This window comes from Prionailurus viverrinus, chromosome X (genome assembly GCF_022837055.1).
Source record: "Prionailurus viverrinus isolate Anna chromosome X, UM_Priviv_1.0, whole genome shotgun sequence".
Lineage (NCBI taxonomy): Eukaryota > Metazoa > Chordata > Mammalia > Carnivora > Felidae > Prionailurus > Prionailurus viverrinus.
The window spans coordinates 108052809-108072415 of record NC_062579.1 but is presented as its reverse complement, the minus strand read 5'-3'; the positions used below and the strand labels follow the sequence as shown (position 1 = coordinate 108072415).

The 19607-nt window shown below is 40.6% G+C and overlaps 1 protein-coding gene and 1 pseudogene across 2 annotated transcripts in view; both read right to left on the bottom strand.

The window, feature by feature from the left end:
* Positions 1–339, bottom strand: part of F9 (coagulation factor IX) — a 31571-nt gene extending 31232 nt beyond the window's left edge. For both annotated transcript variants that reach the window (XM_047844714.1, XM_047844716.1), the window contains exon 1: positions 252–339. In XM_047844714.1, coding sequence (XP_047700670.1) covers positions 252–339 — 88 coding nt within the window. The remainder of the gene's footprint in view (positions 1–251) is intronic.
* A 173-nt stretch (positions 340–512) lies between these two features.
* LOC125157072 (ferritin heavy chain-like) overlaps positions 513–19607 on the bottom strand; it is a 38576-nt pseudogene continuing 19481 nt past the window's right edge.

The window sequence follows — 19607 nt, the reverse complement described above, 5'->3', positions numbered from 1 at the left end:
ACCTGGTCAGATCATAAGGCTAACAGTGTCCGTTAAAAAAAAAAAGTACCATAGGCATTGTAAATCTAGTTTTCGCAATTAAGAAGACACAGATACTAGAGAACCGGTACTGACCAACTCACATGCTGATGACTGGGATCTTAAACGTTGCTGTCAAATCCTGTAATCACTGTTTAGTGGAAAAGATAGCACCAGACATTTCTATATCTAAAAGACAAGCATACAGTGTTATCTTGAAAAAGGAAACCAACCTGTACAGTCAGCACCGAGTAGATATCCTAAAAGGCAGATGGTGATGAGGCCCGGTGGTTCTGCCATGATCATGTTCAGGCACCGCATAACCTTTGCCGACAGATTGTGCAAGTGGCAAGGTTGACCAATTGTTCCAAAGTACAAGCTGAGCTGTATTTACTTCTGGGAAACAGTGTCCATCTCCCCCAGTGGGTCTTTGGGCGATTTCCGGTGGCTTCTTGGGTTAAGTGAAGAGTATAGGCAGTGTCAATCTTTAAACTTCACCTCTGATTCTGTGGACTTCTACTGCAGTGGCTGATGGGAGACTGAAGCAGGAAATGACACATCATTAGAATGGGGTTGTGGGGGGGGGGGTGGTGGTGCAGCGGGTACAATGGCTGGAGTGGCCGTGGCAGCAAACTTCATCAGTGGGATCCATGTTTATCCTCGTCAGGGAGCACTAATGGCATATGGTTTAAAAGTAAAGAGAGACAACGAAGTCATTTGGTTACCTACCTTAAAACTCACTGCTCACATACGTTGGGCCGCTTGGTAGATTCTTGGTATGTTCCTTCTCACGACGACTCAACTTTCTTGTGCCATGTACCCAAATGGTGAAACGTAAGGACCCTACTCAGAACACATGTATGTATGTGTGTGTGTGTGTGTGTGTGCGTATATATTTACATATTTCTATGATACGATGGACGAGTAGTAGTATATAATAGTTTGTGTTAATATGTCCTACCACTTCACATACAATACAAAACATCGATGTATACCAACGTTTACCTATCATTCTTTGTGCTGTTGTTGTGATACATTTTATTTGTACATGTTATAAACTCTACGTGGTATGATTCTGCTTTAAGCAGTCAGCCTTTCAAAGAAATTTAAAAATGAGAAGAAGTAGTTTCTATTTAGCCACATATTTACCATTATGAAAGTCATTTCTTTGTTTAGATCCAAGTTATAATTTTTCATCACTTTGAATACTCCAACAATTTTGATAGTGTAGGGCTTCTTATGATGAATTTTCCCCGCTTTTGTTTGAAAATGTCTCCATTTTACCTTCATTAAAAAAAAATGTTTTTTGAAGTTTATTTATTTTTGAGAGAGACAGAGACAGAATGCGAGTGGGTCAGGGGCAGAGAGAGAGGGAGACACAGAATCCGAAGCAGGCTCCAGGCTCCGAGCTATCAGTATCAGCACAGAGCCTGACGCGGGGCTCGAACCCACCAGCTGTGAGATCACGACCTGAGCCGAAGTCAGACGCTCAACTGACTGAGCCACCCAGGTACCCTTAGGGTCACAGGAAATTGTAAAAACAGTTCAGCGAGGTCTCGTATACCTTTCACCCAGTTACTCCCAATGTTTATATCTCACATAAAGGTAGTATAACATCAAAATCAGGTAATGGATGTTGGCATAATGTGTGTGTGTAATTCTACGTAATTTTATCACGCGTAGATTTATGTAACCACCGCTGCGGTCCGGGTGCAGAACAGTTCTATCACCACAAAGATCTCTCTTGTGCTACTATTTTATAATCACACCCACCTCCTTCCTCCCAATTATTCCTAACCCCTGGCACTACTAATCAGTTTTCAGTCTCTGTGATGAGAATGTTGTATAAATAGGCACAGAGTATGTGAGCTTTTGAGACTGGCGGTTTTCATTGAGCACAGTGCGTTTGAGATCCATCTAGGTTGCTACATGTTTCAATAGTCGGTTCCTTTTGGTTGCTGCGAAGTATTCCATGATGTGGATGTACCACAAATTGTTTATTCACCTACTGAGGAACATTTCGATGGTTTCCAGGTTTTGCTATCGTAATAATGTGCTATAAACTTAAACGTACAGGTTTCTGTGTGGATGTAACTTTTTAATTTCCCTGGGATAAATGCCCAGCAATGCAGTTTCTGGGTCATATGGTATGTTTAAGCTAAAGTTGAATGTTAAGCTTTTAAATACACTGCCACCCTGGGGCGCCTGGGTGGCCCAGTCAGTTAAGCGGCTGACTTCGGCCTAGGTCATGATCTCGCGATTCGTTGAGTTCGAGCCCTGTGTTGGGCTCTGTACCGACAGCTGGGATCCTGGAGCCTGCTTCGGATTCTGTGTCTCCCTCCCTCTCAGCCCCTCCCCTGCTCATGCTCTGTCTCTCTCTGTCTCTCAAAAATATATAAATGTTAAATAAATTGCTATACTGTTTTCCAAAACAGATTGCCACGTCTACATTCCCACCAACAATGGGTGAATGATCCAGTTTCTGGGCATCCTTGCCAGCATTTGGTATTGTCACTGTTTTTTGTTTTTTGTTTTTTGTTTTTTTACTTTAGACACTTTCATAGGCGTGTTGTGATAGCTCACTGTGTTTTAATTTGCATTTCCCTAATGGTTCGTGATGTTGAACACCTTATAACTTACTATCTGTATATCCTCTTCAGTGAAATGTATGTTCATTGTTTGATTTCTTGTTCAATTTTAGAGTTTTTAAAAAAACGTAGACGTGAGTCCTTTCTCAGATACATGGTTTGCAAATACTGTGTCTAAGACCGTTGCTTATCTTTCCATCCTCGTAACTGAGTCGCACAGCCAAAGTTTTAAATTTTGATGTAGCTCAATTTAACATTTTTTAACGATCATACCTTTAGTGTCGCATTTAGAACTCTTCCACTAACATGAATCTTGAAGGTTTTTTTTCCCATTAAAAATATTGTGTAGTTTTACGCTTTAGATTTATTCTGGTGTTCCATTTTGAGTTAATGTTCTGGTGTTCCATTTTGAGTTAATGTTTCTAATGTATGACGTTTAGGTTGATTTTTTTTTTTTTTTTTTGCCTGTGGGTGTCTGATTCCTCTAGCACCATTTCTTAAAAAGAGAATCCTTGCTTGTTGAATTGCTTGTGCGTTTTTTTTTTTTTTTTTCCACAAATCAGTTGAATATCTTGTTTTGGGTCGATTTCTAGGTTTCCTCTTCCGTTTGATTGGCGTATGTGTGCGTTCCTCTGCCAATGCCACCTGTCTTCATTACTAAAGCTGTCTAGTAAGCTTTTATATCAGGGAGAGTGATTTCTCCCACGTTTGGATTGTGTGGCAAGATTATTTTGTTGCGGGGGGGGGGTTACCAAATTACTTTATTTCAAGGAGTGGTACAAATGAAAGAAGTAGATGTTTTGGTACAACTTGGAGAAAAGGTAAACGTAACCCCAACACGCACGCACTGCCTCGCTGACCGGGGGGGGGGGGGGGGGGGGGGGGGTCACCCTTGAGGCAATGGGAAGACAGCCTAAGGCGTAGCTCTCCTTATCACTGTTTCCCAAGGTGTGCTTGTCATAGACACTTGGCCCTGCCAGATTCCAGAGCCCCCCCGTCTCACCCAGGTTGATTATGTGGTCGCCGACTTCTTCGGTGAATTTCACCTGCTCGTTCACGTAATGCGTCTCCGTGAAGTCCCTCGGACAGGGTCGTTTTTATGAGTGGCCAGTTCGTGCAGTTCCAGGGGTGAGTGATTCACGCTCTTCTCCAAGTGTAATGCACACTCTATTCGCAGTCATATCAGGGTCTGGTTCCTTGATACCCTGAAGGAAGATTCGGGCACCTGGTTGGTTTTGCAGCTTCATCAGTTTCTCGGCATGTTCCCTCTCCTCGTGCGACTGGCGAAGAAAACGTTTGGCAGAGTTCTTCATGGCCACGCCTTTGCGGTCAAAGTAGTAAGGCGTGGCAGGTAGACGGGGGAGGCGTAGAGCTCCAGGTTGCTGTGGTGGTTGAGGGTGGCCTCTGAGTCCTGGTGGTAGTTCTGGCACACCCGTGAGGGGGAGGCGGCCGTCAGGGCGGTGGCCGAGGATGGCCAAGGACAGGGTGCGTGGCTGCATGGTGCTGGAGTGGCTTCGGGGGCCGTGGGGAGGTTCACGGGCACCGTGAGGAGATGGCAGAGGGCTGGCTCTGAGCGGAGAGCTGGGGTGGGGGACGAGCGCCGGGTTCTGCCAACAAAGTATTGAAACAGGAAACTGCAGGGGCGCTTGGGTGGCTCAGTCGGTTAAGCGGCCGACTTCAGCTCAGGTCATGATCTCATAATCCGTGAGTTCGAGCCCCGCCTCGGGCTCTGTGCTGACAGCTCAGAGCTTGGAGCCTGCTTCGGATTCTGTGTCTCCCTCTCTCTCTGCCCCTCCCCTGTTCATGCTCTGTCTCTCTCTGTCTCAAAAATAAATAAACGTTAAAAAAAAAAAAAAAAAAGAAATACGAAACTGCAGTGACTCACAGTGGAGACTCAGTATTTTGAGGCAAGATTATTTGAATTATTCTAGGGCCCATAACTTTCTCTATACATTTAAAAATAACCTGTAGCTACAAAAAACTCTTGCTGGGATTTTGATGGGGATTCCATTAAACCTGTGTGTGTATTTGGAGGAATTTACATCTTCACTCTGTTGAGTTTTCCAGTCCCTGGACATGGTATGGACACATATGTCCATTTCTTTAGATCTTTGATTTCTTTCATCAGCATTTTATAATTGTTAGCATACAGGTCTTCTGTATCAACTTATCCTTGAATAAGACACTTTGAACTGCATAGGTCTGCTTATGGACAGTTTTTTTTTTTTAGTAGACCCACAATATTACATTAGTTTCAGGTGTACACCATAGTGATTTGACGAGTTTATACATTATGCTGTGTTCAATTCAAGTGAAGCTACCATATTTCCTGATATGTTGCCGTCACGGTACCATTGACTATATTCCGTACGTTGTGCCTTTTATTCCCATGACTTATTCATTCCATAACTAGAAGTCTGTATCTCCTACTCTCCTTTACCCATTTTGCTCAACCCCAAACCTCTTCCTCTCTGGCAACCATCAGTTTGTTCTCTGTATTTATAGGTCTGATGTTGCTTTCTGTCTATTCATTTTTTTTTTAGGTTCCACTTATGAGTGAAATTATATGGTATTTGTCTTTCTCTGTCTCACTTATTTCACTTAGCATAATAGCCTCTAGGTCCATCCATGTTGTCTCGAATGGCACAATCTCCTCCTTTTTTATGGTTGTATCATATTCCATCATACATATGGCCACATCTTCCTTATCCATTTGTCTTTTGAAGGACACTTAGATTGCTTCCATATCTTGGCTATTGTAAATAATGCTTCAGTAAACATAGGGGCACATATATCTTTTCAAATTAGTGTTTTCGTCTTCTTTCGGTAAATACCCAATAGGGGAATTATTGGGTCGTATCATATTTCTGTTTTTAATTTTTTGAGGGTCCTCCACACTGTTATCCATATTGAGTCTATCAATCTACATTCTCACCAACAGTTCCTTTTCCTTTAAATCCTCGCCAAAACTTGTTGTTTCTTGTCTTTTTGAGTTTTGGCCATTCTAAGACAGGTAAAGTGATATCTCATTTTTTTTTTAAGTAGATTCTAAGTAGACTCCCAGCATGACCTGACTTGAACTCATGACCCTGAGATCAAGACCTGAGCTAAGATCAAGAGTTGGATGCTTAACTGACTGAGCCACCCAGACGCCCCTCATTGTGGTTTTTGATTTGCATTTCTCTGATGATTAGTGATGTCGAGCATCTCTCCATGTGTACATTGGCCATCTGTATGTCTTCCTTGAAAAAATATCTGTTCCAGTCCTCTGCCCATTTTTTAATCAGATTTTTCTCATGTTGACTATAAGTTCTTCATATATTATAGATATTAACACCTTGTCAGATACATCATTTGCAATATCCTCTCCCGTTCAGTAGGTTGTCAGTAGTTTTTGTTTTCTTGATGGTTTCCTTTGATGTGCAAAAGCTTTTTATTTTGAAGTAGTCTCAGTAATTCCATTTTGCTTTTGTTTTCGTTGCCTCAGGAGACGCATCTAGAAAAATGTTGCTGTGGCCAGTGTCAGAGAAATTACTGACTGTTCTCTTGTAGCATTCTTATGGTTTCAGGTCTCACATTTAAGTCTTTAATCCATTTTTTTATAAGCTTATTTATTTTTGAGAGAGAAGGGAGGAAGGGGCAGAGAGAGAGGGCGAGAGAGAGAATCCCAAGTAGGCTCTGCCCTGGCAGAGCCTGACGTGGGGCCTGAACTCATGAACCAGGAAATCATGACCTGAGCCAAAATCTAGAGTCAGATACTTAACCAACTGAGCCATTCAGGTGCCTGTAGGTGTTTAATCCATTTTGAGTTTATTTTTGTGTAGGGTGTTAAAAGGTGGTCTAGTTTCATTCGTTTACATGTAGCTGTCCAGTTTTCCCAGCACAGTTTATTGCAGACACTGTCTTTTCTCCATTGTATATTCTTGCCTGTCATAGAGTTTTTAAATAATTTCATTTATTTATTTTGAGAGAGAGAAAGAGAATGAGTGGGGGAGGGCTAGAGAGAGAGGAAGACAGAGGATCTGAAGTGGTGCTTGAACTCATGAACCATGAGATCAGGACCTGAGCCCCAAGTCAGGCGCTTAACCGACTGAGCCACCAGGCGCCCCTCCTCTGTCATAGACTAATTGACCATATAATTGTGGGTTTATTTTGAAGCTCTTTATTCTTTTCCATTGATCTGTGTCTGTTTTTTTTGCCAGGACCAGACTGTTTTGATTACTACAGCTTTGTAGTATATCTTGAAATCTGAGAGTGTGATCCCTCCAGCCTTGTTCTTCTTTCTCCAGATTGCTTTGACTCTTTGGGATCTTTTGTGGTTCCATACAAATTTTGGTATTATTTGTTCTAGGTAGGTGAAAAATGCTATTGGTATTTTCATAGAGATTGCATTGAATCTGCAGACTGGTTTGGGTAATATGGACATTTTAACAATTGCCAATATTCTTCCAATCCATGGTGGGCTATCTTTCCATTTGTTTGCATCATCTTCAGTTTCTTTCCTCAGTGTTTTATAGTTTTCTGAGTTACAGGTCTTTCGCCTCGTTGGTTAAGTTTATTTCTAACTATTTTCTTCTTTTTAGTGCAGTTGTAAATGGTGGTGTTTTCTTAATGTCTCTTTCTGCTACTTTGTTATACGTGGATTTTTTTATAGTACTTTAAATATATTTTCTTTTTTATGACTTGCTTATTTAAAAAAATTTTTTTTTAACGTTTATTCGTTTTTTCGATAGAGACAGAGTGTGAGTGGGGGTGGGACAGAGAGAGAGGGAGACACAGAATCTGAAGCAGGCTCCATCCAGGCTCTGACCTGACAGCACAGAGCCTGACGCGGGGCTCAGACTCACTGTCTGTGAGATCATGACCTGAGCTGAAGTCGAACGCTTAACCGACTGAGCCACCCAGGCGCCCCTTTTATGATTTGCTTATTAATATTTTCTTTCCTTTAGCTTATTTTGTTGTAAGAATACAATATGTAAGATAACATACACAATATGTGTTATCCCAGTGCTTATGTTGTTGGTAAGGCTTCCAGTCAACAGGTTATTGGTAGTTAAGTTTTGGGGGACTCAAAAGTTATACAAGGATTTTGATTACTACAGCTTTGTAGTATATCTTGAAATCTGGGATTGTGATACCTCCAGCCTTGTTGTTCTTTCTCAAGATTGTTTTGGCTATTTAGGGTTGGCGCCCCTAAGCCCCGTGTTGTCAAGGATCAACTGTACACGTTTTGGTAGGTGTAAATCTATGTATTTCATTTTATTTAGAGCAATTTTAAATATTGCATTTTTAATATCTGGCTTTGCATATTCTTAGAAAACAGGAATGCAGTTTATTTTTGCACATTAATTTTGTATCTTCTGACCTTGATGAAATCACTCCTGGTCCTAGGAGTTTATTTTTCTTTTTGTAGATTGCTTGACGTGTTCTATGATAAAATCTGCAATTTCATAATTGAAATGGATGGATGAATGGATAAAGACGATGTGGTGTATATATACAATGGAGTATTACTCGGCAATCAAAAAGAAGGAAATCTTGCTATCTGCATCTACGTGGATGGAACTGGAGGGTATTATGCTAAGCGAGATTAGTCAGAGAAAGACAAACATCATATGACTTCACTCATATGAGGACTTTAAGAGACAAAACAGATGAACGTAAGGGAAGGGGAACAAAAATAATATAAAAACAGGGAGGGGGACAAAACAGAAGAGACTCATAAATATGGAGAATAAACGGAGCGTTACTGGAGGGGTGGTGGGAGGGGGGATGGGCTAAATGGGGAAGGGGCATTAAGGAATCTACTCCTGAAATCATTGCTGCACTAGATGCTAACTAACTTGGATATAAATGAAAAAAATAAATGAAAATTAAAAAAAAATCAAGTTCACCTAAAGAGTATGTATAAATAAGTAAATACATACATACATACATACATACTTGCTGTAGCCATTTTTTTAAAGGTAGGTCTCCTGATAGTAAAGTCTTTCCATTTTCCTTTGTCTGACAATGACGTTACTTCTTCTTTCCTGAAGGATAATTTCACTATATGGAATATAGACATAGATATAGAATTTGTGGTTGACATTTCTTTTCCAGGACTTGAAAAAATGTTGGGCCATTTCCTTCCGGCCTCCGTGTCTCCGTGTTTCAGAGGAGAAGTCTACTGTCATTCAAATTGCCCCCGTTTTGTGGATAATGTGCCAAAAAAACCCTGGCAGCCATCAAGATTTTTTCTTCGTCTTTAGCTCTCAGAAGTTTAGTTGTGATGTATTTTGGCGTGAGTTCCTTTGGCTTTGTACTGTTTGGGGTTCATTCAACATCTTGAATCTGTAACTTTGCTTCTTTTGCCAAAATTGGGAGAATTTCAGCCGTTGTATCTTTGGCCCCACTTTCTTTTTCCTCTGCATCTGGGATTCTGATGACATGAATGTTGCGTCTATTTTAGTGTCCTAGAGGTCTCTGAGTCTCTCTTCATTAGTCTGTATTTTCTCTCTTATCAAGTAAATTCTGTTCAGTGTTTGGTGAGTTCTACTGCATTCTCTTTGAATTTGCTGAGTCTGTCCTCTGTCATCTCCACTGTGCTGTTGAACCCATCTGGAGATGTGTTTTTTTGTTTTTAGTTTATTGTGTTTTTCTTTAGCTTTATAATTTCCATTTTCTTCTTTTTTTTATAACCTCTACTTTTTTGCTGAGGTTTTCTAATTAGAAAATTTAAAATTAAAAAATATTTTTTTTAATGTTTATTTTTTGAGAGAGAGAGAGAGAGAGAGAGAGCGAGCAAGCATGAACAGGGAAGGGGCAGAGAGAAAGGGAGGCACAGAATCTGAAGCAGACTCCAGACTCCGAGCTGTCAGCACAGAGCCTGATCATGACCTGAGCCAAAGTTGGACCCTTAACTGACTGAGCCACCCAGGCGCCCCTTGATTGTCTTTTCTTATTCAAGTTGTGATTTTCCTGGTTCTTTGTGTAATGATTGGTTTTCATTTGTTTTCTGGACCTTTTATCCAGTATGTTAGTAGACTCTGGGTCCTGTTCGGTAGGCGGTCAGCTGTTAGACCTAGCCCACATGTTCTGGTTAATTTTTCTGGGCTGTGATTCCAATGCCAATTTAACATTCAGATCCTTTGTAATATTATTTTGGTAATTAAAGTTCCAAGTCAGTTGGTGTTATAATATAGAGATTATCTGGGTGGGCCTGACTCAATCAGGTATGTCCTTTAAAAGCAGAGAGTTTTCTCTAGTTGCTAGCAAAAGGAGAAGTCATATTCAAAGTACATGACAGATTCAATGAAGTATTCGTAGCTTTGAAGATTGGTGGGGGTGGGGGTGCATGTGGAAGGACCAAAGAGTGTTCTCTAGGTAGGAGCTGGGAGCCATTTCTGGCTGAGACCCAGCAAGAAATCAGGGATTTCTGGGGCGCCTGGGTGGCTTAGTTGGTTAAGCATCTGACTCTTGATTTTGGCTCAGGTCATGATCTCTTGGTTTGTGAGACTGAGCCCTGTGTCAGACTCCACGCTGACAGCATGGAGCCTGCTTGGGGCTCACTCGTGCTCTCTCTCTCTCTCCCCCTCTCTCCCCCTCTCTCCCCCTCTCTCCCTCTCTGCCCCTCCCCTGCTCGTGCTCTGTCTCTCTCAAAATAAATAAATAAATTTGAAAAAGAAATCAGGGATTTCAGTCCTATAGCCAAATGAAATTTAATTCTGTCAACAACCTTAATGCGTCTGAAAGTGGATTATGCCCTAGAGCCTTCAGATAGGAGCCTAGTTGGCTGACACCTTGACTTTGGCCTTGTGAGACTTGAGATTGCTTGTACTTACTTCTGTTTACTGAACTGTGATATAATAAAGGGATATTGTTTTAAGCCACTAAGTTTATGGCAGTTTGTTTTGTGACAATAGAAAACTAACACTCCATTAGTATTTCATTTGTGATAAACATTGCTTTTTCATGAAGTTCTTTTTGAACTATTGGTACCTCTGGGAGGGTAAACATTCCATTTTGAGAACATTAATTTGAGTTTATAAAAACTTTATCATTTTAGCTTTTATTTTTTAGCGTATGATATATCTTTTTTTTTTTAATTTTTTTTTAACGTTTCTTTATTTTTGAGAGAGACAGAGACAGAATGCGAGTGGGTTAGGAGCAGAGAGAGAGGGAGACACAGAATCCGAAGCAGGCTTCAGGCTCCGAGCTGTCAGCACAGAGCCCGACGTGGGGCTCGAACTCACCAGCTGTGAGATCATGACCTGAGCTTAAGTCGGATGCTCAACCGACTGAGCCACCCAGGCGCCCCGTGATACATCTTTTTAAAAAAAAGATTTTATTTTTAATCTCTACACCCAGCGTGAGGCTTGAGCTCACAACCCTGAGATCAAGAATCGCATGCTCTGCTGACTAATCCAGCCAGGTGCCCCTATGATATATCTTGAAAAGATTTTGTGTATGAAGTGAGGTTAATATTTCAGGTTAAGTTTTTGTTCTTTACAAATAGGGATTTTGGGGGCACCTGGCTGGCTCAGATAGTTAAGCGTCCAACTTTGGCCCAGGTCATGATCTCACGGTTTGTGAGTTCAAGCCCCACGTTGGGCTCTGTGCTGACAGCTCAGAGCCTGGAGCCTGCTTCCGATTCTGTGTCTCCCTCTCTCTCTGCCCCTCCCCTGCTTGCATTCTCTCTCTCTCTCAAAAATAAATGTTAAAATTTAAAAAAAAATATGTATTTTTTTCCAGTACTATTGATTGATAAGACTGTCTTTTCCCCCTTCTTATTATCTTGTTACCTTTGTCAGAAATCAGTTGACTCTGTACATATGAGTTTGTTATTGAGCTGTCAATTCTGTTTGCATATATTTGAATGTATACAAATGCGTGTGTATTACATATCTCATTGTTTTTCTTAAATTTTTTAATTCAGTGCCTTCATATTAAGATTCATTTTTATTTCTATGCTCTTATCTGGTCTGATGCTTCCAACTGTTGCCTGATGTGCATATACCATATTTTTTCCCTAACATCTCTCCGAGGTATTGACATCTAGATGGCTACTTCCAGATACTGCCACAACCCCTCTGGAATAATGGGATAATTTCCTTGGGATATATATTCAGGAGCAGAATGTCTGGGTCTTAGGATATACATATTCCTGATCTAATTGCTGCCAGATTTTTCTTCAGATTGGCTCCACCAATCTACACTCCCACCAGCAGTGCGTGTAGATGTCTATACTGCATATTGATGCCAATTCTTGGCATTATTCTCCTTTATAATTTTTGATAGTTTAATAGAGAAAGTGCTATCTTATTGTTTTAATTGGTGTTTTCCTTATTACTATGAATTAGAACATATCTCTTTGTGCTTTTCAGACTGTTGGGTTTCCTCTTTCGTAAATTGCCTGCTTATAATCATTGCCCACTTTTGTACTAGAATTATAAAATTGAAGGCTTTTCCGAATGTTCTAGATATTAATCCATTATCAGCTTTAGACATTGCAAATAATGTTTTCCATTCCGTCACATGTCAACTGACTTTGTGATTCTCTTATGCTTTGTTGAATTGAAGTCCTCAATTTGAATTTATTAATTTCATCAGTTTTTGTTTTATAATCTCTGGGTTTTTTTTAAGGTTTGTTTGAGACATACTTCCTTGCCCCCGGGTCATAAAACTATTCTTTTACATTTTTATACTAACTTTATAGCTTTGTCTTTCGCATCTAAACTTCTAATCTTTAAGTCGACAATTTGATAACAGGATTGATGAACGTATAGGGAGAGTATACTCACATATACTATTGGTAGGAATAGAGTTCTGGAGGTCATTTAGGCCTTTTCAGAAGCCTCAAAAATGCATATTTTTGACATAGAAATTAAGGAGATAATTATAATATACAAAAAAACTGGTCTCAAAGGATATATGTTGCAGTTATTGTGATAGCGAACTATTGAAAACAATCCAAATATCAAATATCCAACAATGAGAATTTTGGTACCAATTAAACAATTGACTGTTGAGCTATTAACATCATGTACTTTGCCAGAATAGCCAAAACGGTAGGGAGTTGCTGTTTAACGGGTATGAAGTTTTAGTTATGCATGATGAATAAGTCCTAGAGTTCTGCTCTATATTGTTATGCCTATAATTAAAATAAATAAATAAATAAATAAAAGGAACAAAGTTGGAGAACTTGTGCTTCCTCTTTTAAAAATTTACTACAAGGCTATAGTAATCAAGACAATATAGTACTGGCATAAGGATAGACAGACTGTATTAGTTTCCTATTACTGCTGTAACAAATTGCCACAATTTCAGTGGCTCTAAAAAAAAATTTATTATCTTATGCTTTTGGAGGTCACGAATTCAAAATCAGTCTCACGAGGCTAAAGTCAAAGTGTTTTTGGGGCTGGTTGTGTCTGTAAGCTCAGAGAGGCCAATTTATTTCCTTGGCATTTTCAGCTTCTAGAGCCTGCCTACATTACTGGCTCATAGCTCCTTCCTTGCGTTAATTTCGGTCTCTTGTTTCCATAGTCATTGCCTCCTACTGACTATGATCCTGTTGTCTGTCTCTTACAGAGATCCTTGTAATTACATTATGCCCACTAGATGGTCCTATGAAATCTTCCCATCTCAAGATCTTAATTACATCTACAAAGTCCCTTTGGCTCTATAAGGCAACATATTCATAGTTTCTGGGGATTAGGATGTGGGCATATTTTGGGGGCCATTATTCAGCCTCCCATACAGAACAGTGGATTAGAACTGAGAGTCCATAAATTCTCAAATTTATGGTTATTGATTTTGACAGGGGTATCAAGACAATTCAGTGGGTCAAAGAACGGTCTTTTTAACAAATGGTGCTAGGGCAATTGGATATGCACATGCAAAAGAATGAATCCCTGCCTTGTGTTATATAAAAAAAAAAATAACTCAAAAATGGATCATAGAACTAAATGTAAGAATGAAAATTACAAAGCTCTTAGAAGAAAACTTCGGCATAAATTTTCATGAAACTGTATTAGGCAATAGTTTCTTAGGACACCTGAAGCATACATGCACAAAAACAAAGGAAACAATTGATAAATTGAATCTCATCAAAATTTTTGCATCAGAAAGCACTAGCAGAGAATGAAAGTACAACCTACAGGGGCACCTGGGTGACTCAGTGGCTGAGCATCTGATGCTTGATTTCAGCCCAGGTCACAATCCCAGGGTAGTGGGATCAAGCCCGTGTTGGGGCCCATGCTGAGTGTGGAGCTTGCTTGAAGTTCTCTCTCTCTCTCTCTCTCTCTCTCTGTCTCTCTCTCTCTCTCTCCCTCTCCCTCCCTCCCTCCCTCCCCCCCTCCCCCCCCCACCCCTCCACTTCATGTTCTCTGTCTCCAAAAAAACTACAACACACAGGAGAAAAATTTTGCAAATTATATTTGATAAGGGACTTTTTATTTTATTTATTTTTTTTAATGTTTGTTTATTCTTGAGAGAGAGAAAGAACATGAGCAGGGGAGGGGTAGAGAGAGAGGGAAACGCAGAATCTGAAGCAGGTTCTAGGCTCCGAGCTGTCAGCACAGAGCCTGATGCAAGGCTCAAATTTACGGGCCACGAGATTATGACCTGAGCTGAAGTCGGACACTTAACTGACTGAGCCACCCAGGCACCCTGATAAGGGACTTTTTAAGCAGAATATATAAATAATTTTTACAATTCAGCAATAAAAATACAACCCAATTTAACATTGGCAAAATATCTGATCAGATATTTCTGCAAAGAAGATATTACAAGTGACCAAAAAACACATGAAAAGACGTTCACATTAGTCATTAGGGAAATGCAAATCAAAACTGCAATTAAAAATTTTTTTTTTCAAAACCACAATTAGAGACTACTTAAAACCCACTAGGATGGCTATAATCAACAAAATGGAAAATAAATTCAGGGAAGATGTGGAGAAATTGGAATCCTCATACATTGCTCTTGGTGATGTAATATGGTGCGGCTGCTGTGGAAAATAATTTGTTGATTTCTGAAGAAGTTAGAGTTCTACTTCTAGGTACGTACTGAAGAGAAATTAAAACTTATGCCCACACAAAAGCGTGTGCGTAAATGTTAATGGCAGTGTTATTCATAATAGCAAAAAAGTGGAAACAACTCAAGTGCCCATCAGCATGTGAATGGATAAGCCTAATATGGTATAGCCCTGTGAGAGAGTATTATTCAGCCATAAATGGGAGTTAGGGACTGATCCATGCAACGACTTGGGTGAATCTTGAAAACATTGTGCCAACTGACAGAAGCCTGTCACAAAAGGCCACGTTTTGTATGATTCCATTTATATGAAATGTCCAGAATGGGTAAATCCATAGAGGCAGAAAGTAGATTAGTTGGTTACTGAGGGCTTTGGAACGGGGTTGAGGGGAAACAGGATGGGTACAGAGTTTCTTTTGGTGGTGATTAAAATGTTTTAAAATTAATTTTACATGGTTCCACATTCTGTGAATGTAATAAAAACCATTAAATTGTATACTTTCTTTAGTCGTATACTTGGATTCCTTTCTCTGTTTTTCTCTGTTCTTTGTGTATCTGTAACCAGTTTCTGGTTTTTGTTTTCCACTAGATTTATGTATAACGTCTTATACATATATCGGTCAATATTAAGTTGATGGTTGTTTATGTTTGATTTTACTCTCATCCTTTCCCCACATTTTAGGTATATGGTGTCATACTTTATACTTTTTGTGTGTGTGAATCCCCTGACTGATTTTTATAGGTACTAATTTTAACTGCTTTTGTGCTTCCTACTTTTCTTGCTCCTATTTGTGATCTTTCCTTTCCACTCAAAGAATCCCCTTTAGCATTTCTTGTAGGGCTGCTTTAGTGGTGATGAATTCCTTGAATTTTTGTTTGCATAGGAAACTCATTATCTCTCCTATTCTGAATGATAGCCTTGCTGGATAGACTATTCTTGGTTGCAAGTTTTTTTTTTCTTTCAGCATTTTGTATGTATCATGCCACTCCCGTCAGACCTACAGAGTTTCTGCTGAAAAATCAGCTGATAGCCTTATGGGGTTTCCCTTGTATGCACCTGTTTTCTCTTGTTGCTTTTAAATTTCTCTCATCACTACCTTTTACTGTTTCAATTACTATGTCTTGGTGTGGACCTCCTTGAGTTGATTTTGTTGGGCCCTTTCCGTGCCTCCCAGATCTGGATTTTTCTTTCATTCCCCACATTCGGGAAGTTTTCAGCTATTATTTCTTCAAGTTATTCAAATTATTTCTTCAAATTCTTCAAATTATTTTTCTGCCACCTTTTCGCTCTCTTCTCCTCGATCCCTATAATGCATATTTTATTATGTTCGATGTTTTTCATTTATTTGATGTTTTTTCATTTATTATCTTTTTTTCTATTATTCAGCTTAATTGCTTTCCATTCCTCCGTCCTCCAGTTTGCCGATCCATTCTTTTGCTTCCTCTAGTCTACTGTTTTTTCTCTCTAGTGTATTTTTCATTTCAGTTTTTGAGTTCTTCATCTCTGATTGTTTTTTTTTTTTTAAATCTTTTCTGGCTCTTTTTTGAAGGTCTCACTGAAGTCTTCTACTCTTTTCTCAACTCCAGTGCGTGTCTTTAACAGCATTAGTTTAAATTCCCTATCAGGCATATGCCTTATCTCCATTTTGTTTAACTATCTTGCTGTGATTTTTGTCCCGTTCTTTCATTTGGGACCTGTTTGTTGTGCTGTCTCTTTAAGGGTGGGGACTCAGTTTCCTCTCACCCTCTTGGCTCTCCCAGAGCTAAGCCAGCTGATTTTCAAAGTTCCAGGTGTTAAGCTCTGCTGATTATAAGAACTCATGAAATTGTGCCCCTCTGGTATTCAAAGCCAAATGTTACAGGGATTCATCTTCCTCGTGTGGGTTCCCCGTGCCTAGGTTGCCTGGTGTGCGGGTCTGTTTCTTTCTCCTGCGGCTGCCATGTCCCTCCCTCCTGTGGATAGTCCCATGGATCCGTTTAGCCTCTGACTGCGTCTCCACCCTTGCTACCCTCTTCGATGTGGCCTCTTCTCTACATTTAGCTGTGGAGGGTCTGTTCTGCCAGTCTTCAGGTTTTGTGGGTTATTTACACTGATGTGGGTGTTATCTAAGTGTATTCTTGGGACAAGGGTGAGCTTAGGATCTTCCTACTCAACCATCTTCTCTGGAAGTCGATTACCCCAAAGTTTTCAAACTGTATTTTGCTTGGGCTAGGTTGTAGGTTTTTATTTTTCCTTTTTCCTTATTTATGATTTAATTTTTTTTTGTAATGAGCATGTATTTTTTTAAGAATAAAACTCCTGAAGCTTATGTCCTCAGTCACAGGGATGCTCAGGAAGTAGAAGAGTCCATAAAATCTCAGCTTTTCCCCTCTCACCTCTGCTCTGGAGCCATTGTGAGGGGAGATAAACTTTGCATCACTGATATGACAGAATGAACCAGCTTCTTTCCTACAGCGCATTGGAAGAATTGAGGGGATAAGAGGCACATTGTGGTGTTCCTGTTTCTTTTGAGGTAAACCCTCAGAACAGCAGGCATAGCCACAATCAAATGTAAGCACCCAAAACACCTAAAGCTGAATGGAAATTAATTTTAAAACGCCTGTTATTTTCCGGTGAAATTCCCCACATCTTTGTTAATTTGCATTAGTACAATTATTTGGCATTTGTTTATTTGGCATTTGTTTGCATTTTTTTTTTTTTTTTTTTTTTGGGACAGAGAGAGACAGAGCATGAACGGGGGAGGGGCAGAGAGAGAGGGAGACGCAGAATCGGAAACAGGCTCCAGGCTCCGAGCCATCAGCCCAGAGCCTGACGCGGGGCTCGAACTCACAGACCGCGAGATCGTGACCTGGCTGAAGTCGGACGCTTAACCGACTGCGCCACCCAGGCGCCCCATGTTTATTTGGCATTTGTTTGTAAGTTGTTTCATTTTGTATATTTGGTGTCTCTGAGCAGCTTGTGAGTTTTTCAAGGGCATGGGATCTTGGCTTTTATTCCAATTCTTCTCTCCTAGAGCCCAGTAATGGTGCTTTGCACCCAGCAAGGACACAGCCCATGGAAAATGAAATGGTTACGTTGGCAGAAACCGGGAGACTTTAATCAACTATCCCTACTATCTATTTGTAGCCAGAAAGAGTTTTTGTTTTTTATTCTAAACTTTGGGGTGGGGGGGGGTTTGCAGAGGAAGAGGGAGAGAAAGAATCTTAAGCAGGCTCCATACCCAGCATGGAACCTGACTCAGGGCTCGATCTCACAACTGTGAGATCGTGACCTTGGCTGAAATCAAGAGTTGGACGCTTAACTGCCCGAGCCACCCAGGCGCCCCTCTGTATTTTATTCTAAAACTAAAGTTTTTATTTTTGGCAAGGGGTCCTCACCATCTAACTGTCTTTTAATTAACAAATGAAATGCTCTTTTGGCATATGTTTTAGAGAGAGTCTATCTTGTAATATTAGAAATTTATTTTTGTGCAACAGGTTACCACAAACTTAATGGCTTAAAACAACACGCAATTATTATTTCAAAGTTTTTGTGGGTCGGAAGTCTAGGCCTACCTTAGCTGGGTCCTCTTTTTGGGGTCTCACGAGGTGATTGTCAAGGTCCCAAGCGTGCCGTGTAGTCATTTGGTGACTTAACTGGGGAAGAATCTGCTTTCTTGTTCACTCAGGTGATTGCGGTTCAGTCTCCTGGGGTTTTGAAGACCGAGGGCCCCCTGGCCTTAGGTTGACTGGCAGCTGCCGTCAGGTCATAGAGGCCACCCCCGGTTCCTTCCTATGTAGGTTTCCCCAATATGGCCACTTATTTTAGCCAGCAAGGAGTCTCTGAAGCCAGGCCGCTAACAAAATGAAGTTTGTACAGCATAACCTAATCACAGGAGTAACGTCTCATCACTTTGGCCATTTGTATTATTTAGAAACAAGTCACGTGTCCCAGCCATGGTCTGGATGAAGGTGTTAGACAAGAAGGTGGACACTAAGAGGAGGGCATCATGGAGATCCTTATGATTTATTTATCAGCCATACTTTGTGAATTATTTTAATTTTTTAAATGTTCATTTATTTTTGAGAGACTGTGTGTGTGCCTGCTTACACGTGAGTGGGGTAGGGGCAGGGGACAGAGGATCCCAAGCAGGCTGACAGCAGAGAGCCTAACGTGGGGCTCGAACTCATGAACTGTGAGATCATGACCTGAGCCAAAGTTGGACACTTAACCAACTGAACCACCCAGATGCCCCTGTGATTTTTTATATTTATATTTATATTTATATTTATATTTATATTTATATTTATATTTATTTATATTTTAGAGACAGAGCATGAGCAGAGGAGGGGCAGAGAGAGAGAGGGAGACACAGAATCCAAAGCAGGCTCCAGGCTTTGGGCTGTCAGCACAGAGCCCGATGCGGGGCTCCAACTCATGCACCGTGAGGTCATGACCTGAGCTGACGTCGGCTGCTTAACCGACTGAGCCACCCAGGTGCCGCCCTACCCCCCGTGATTTATTTTAAAGTACATACCAGAAATGTACGCTGTGCTAGGTTAGACATTTTATGATCATTTTATGTATTTTTAAATAACTGACATGAGTATTTGATTTCCTGTAACCACACTCACTGCTGAAGTACACGAGTCTGTGCTTAGTTGGTAGTCCAGAAAGCTCCATTTCAGTGACTTGTCAGGCAACATTTCCTAGGACTTGCCGATGCTAAAGACCAAAGCTCAGTTGTGGGGACCATACTTATGGAGAACTGCGTACAAATTATGTCATCTACCCATTCCTATGGAAAGGCTACAGCTTTTCTCTAAGCCAGACCTTTGCGGATCTGCCTCCCTGGGTCCGATCACTCTGCCTCCCTCTAGAAGTGCTTTGGCGGGACTGTGCTTTGGCCTGAAATCAGCAGCCTGTAGCGAGCGATCCAATAGGAAACAGCCCTGTGAAAGGTGTTACTACAGATGGTGTAATGTCACGTCTGGTCTTGACACCAG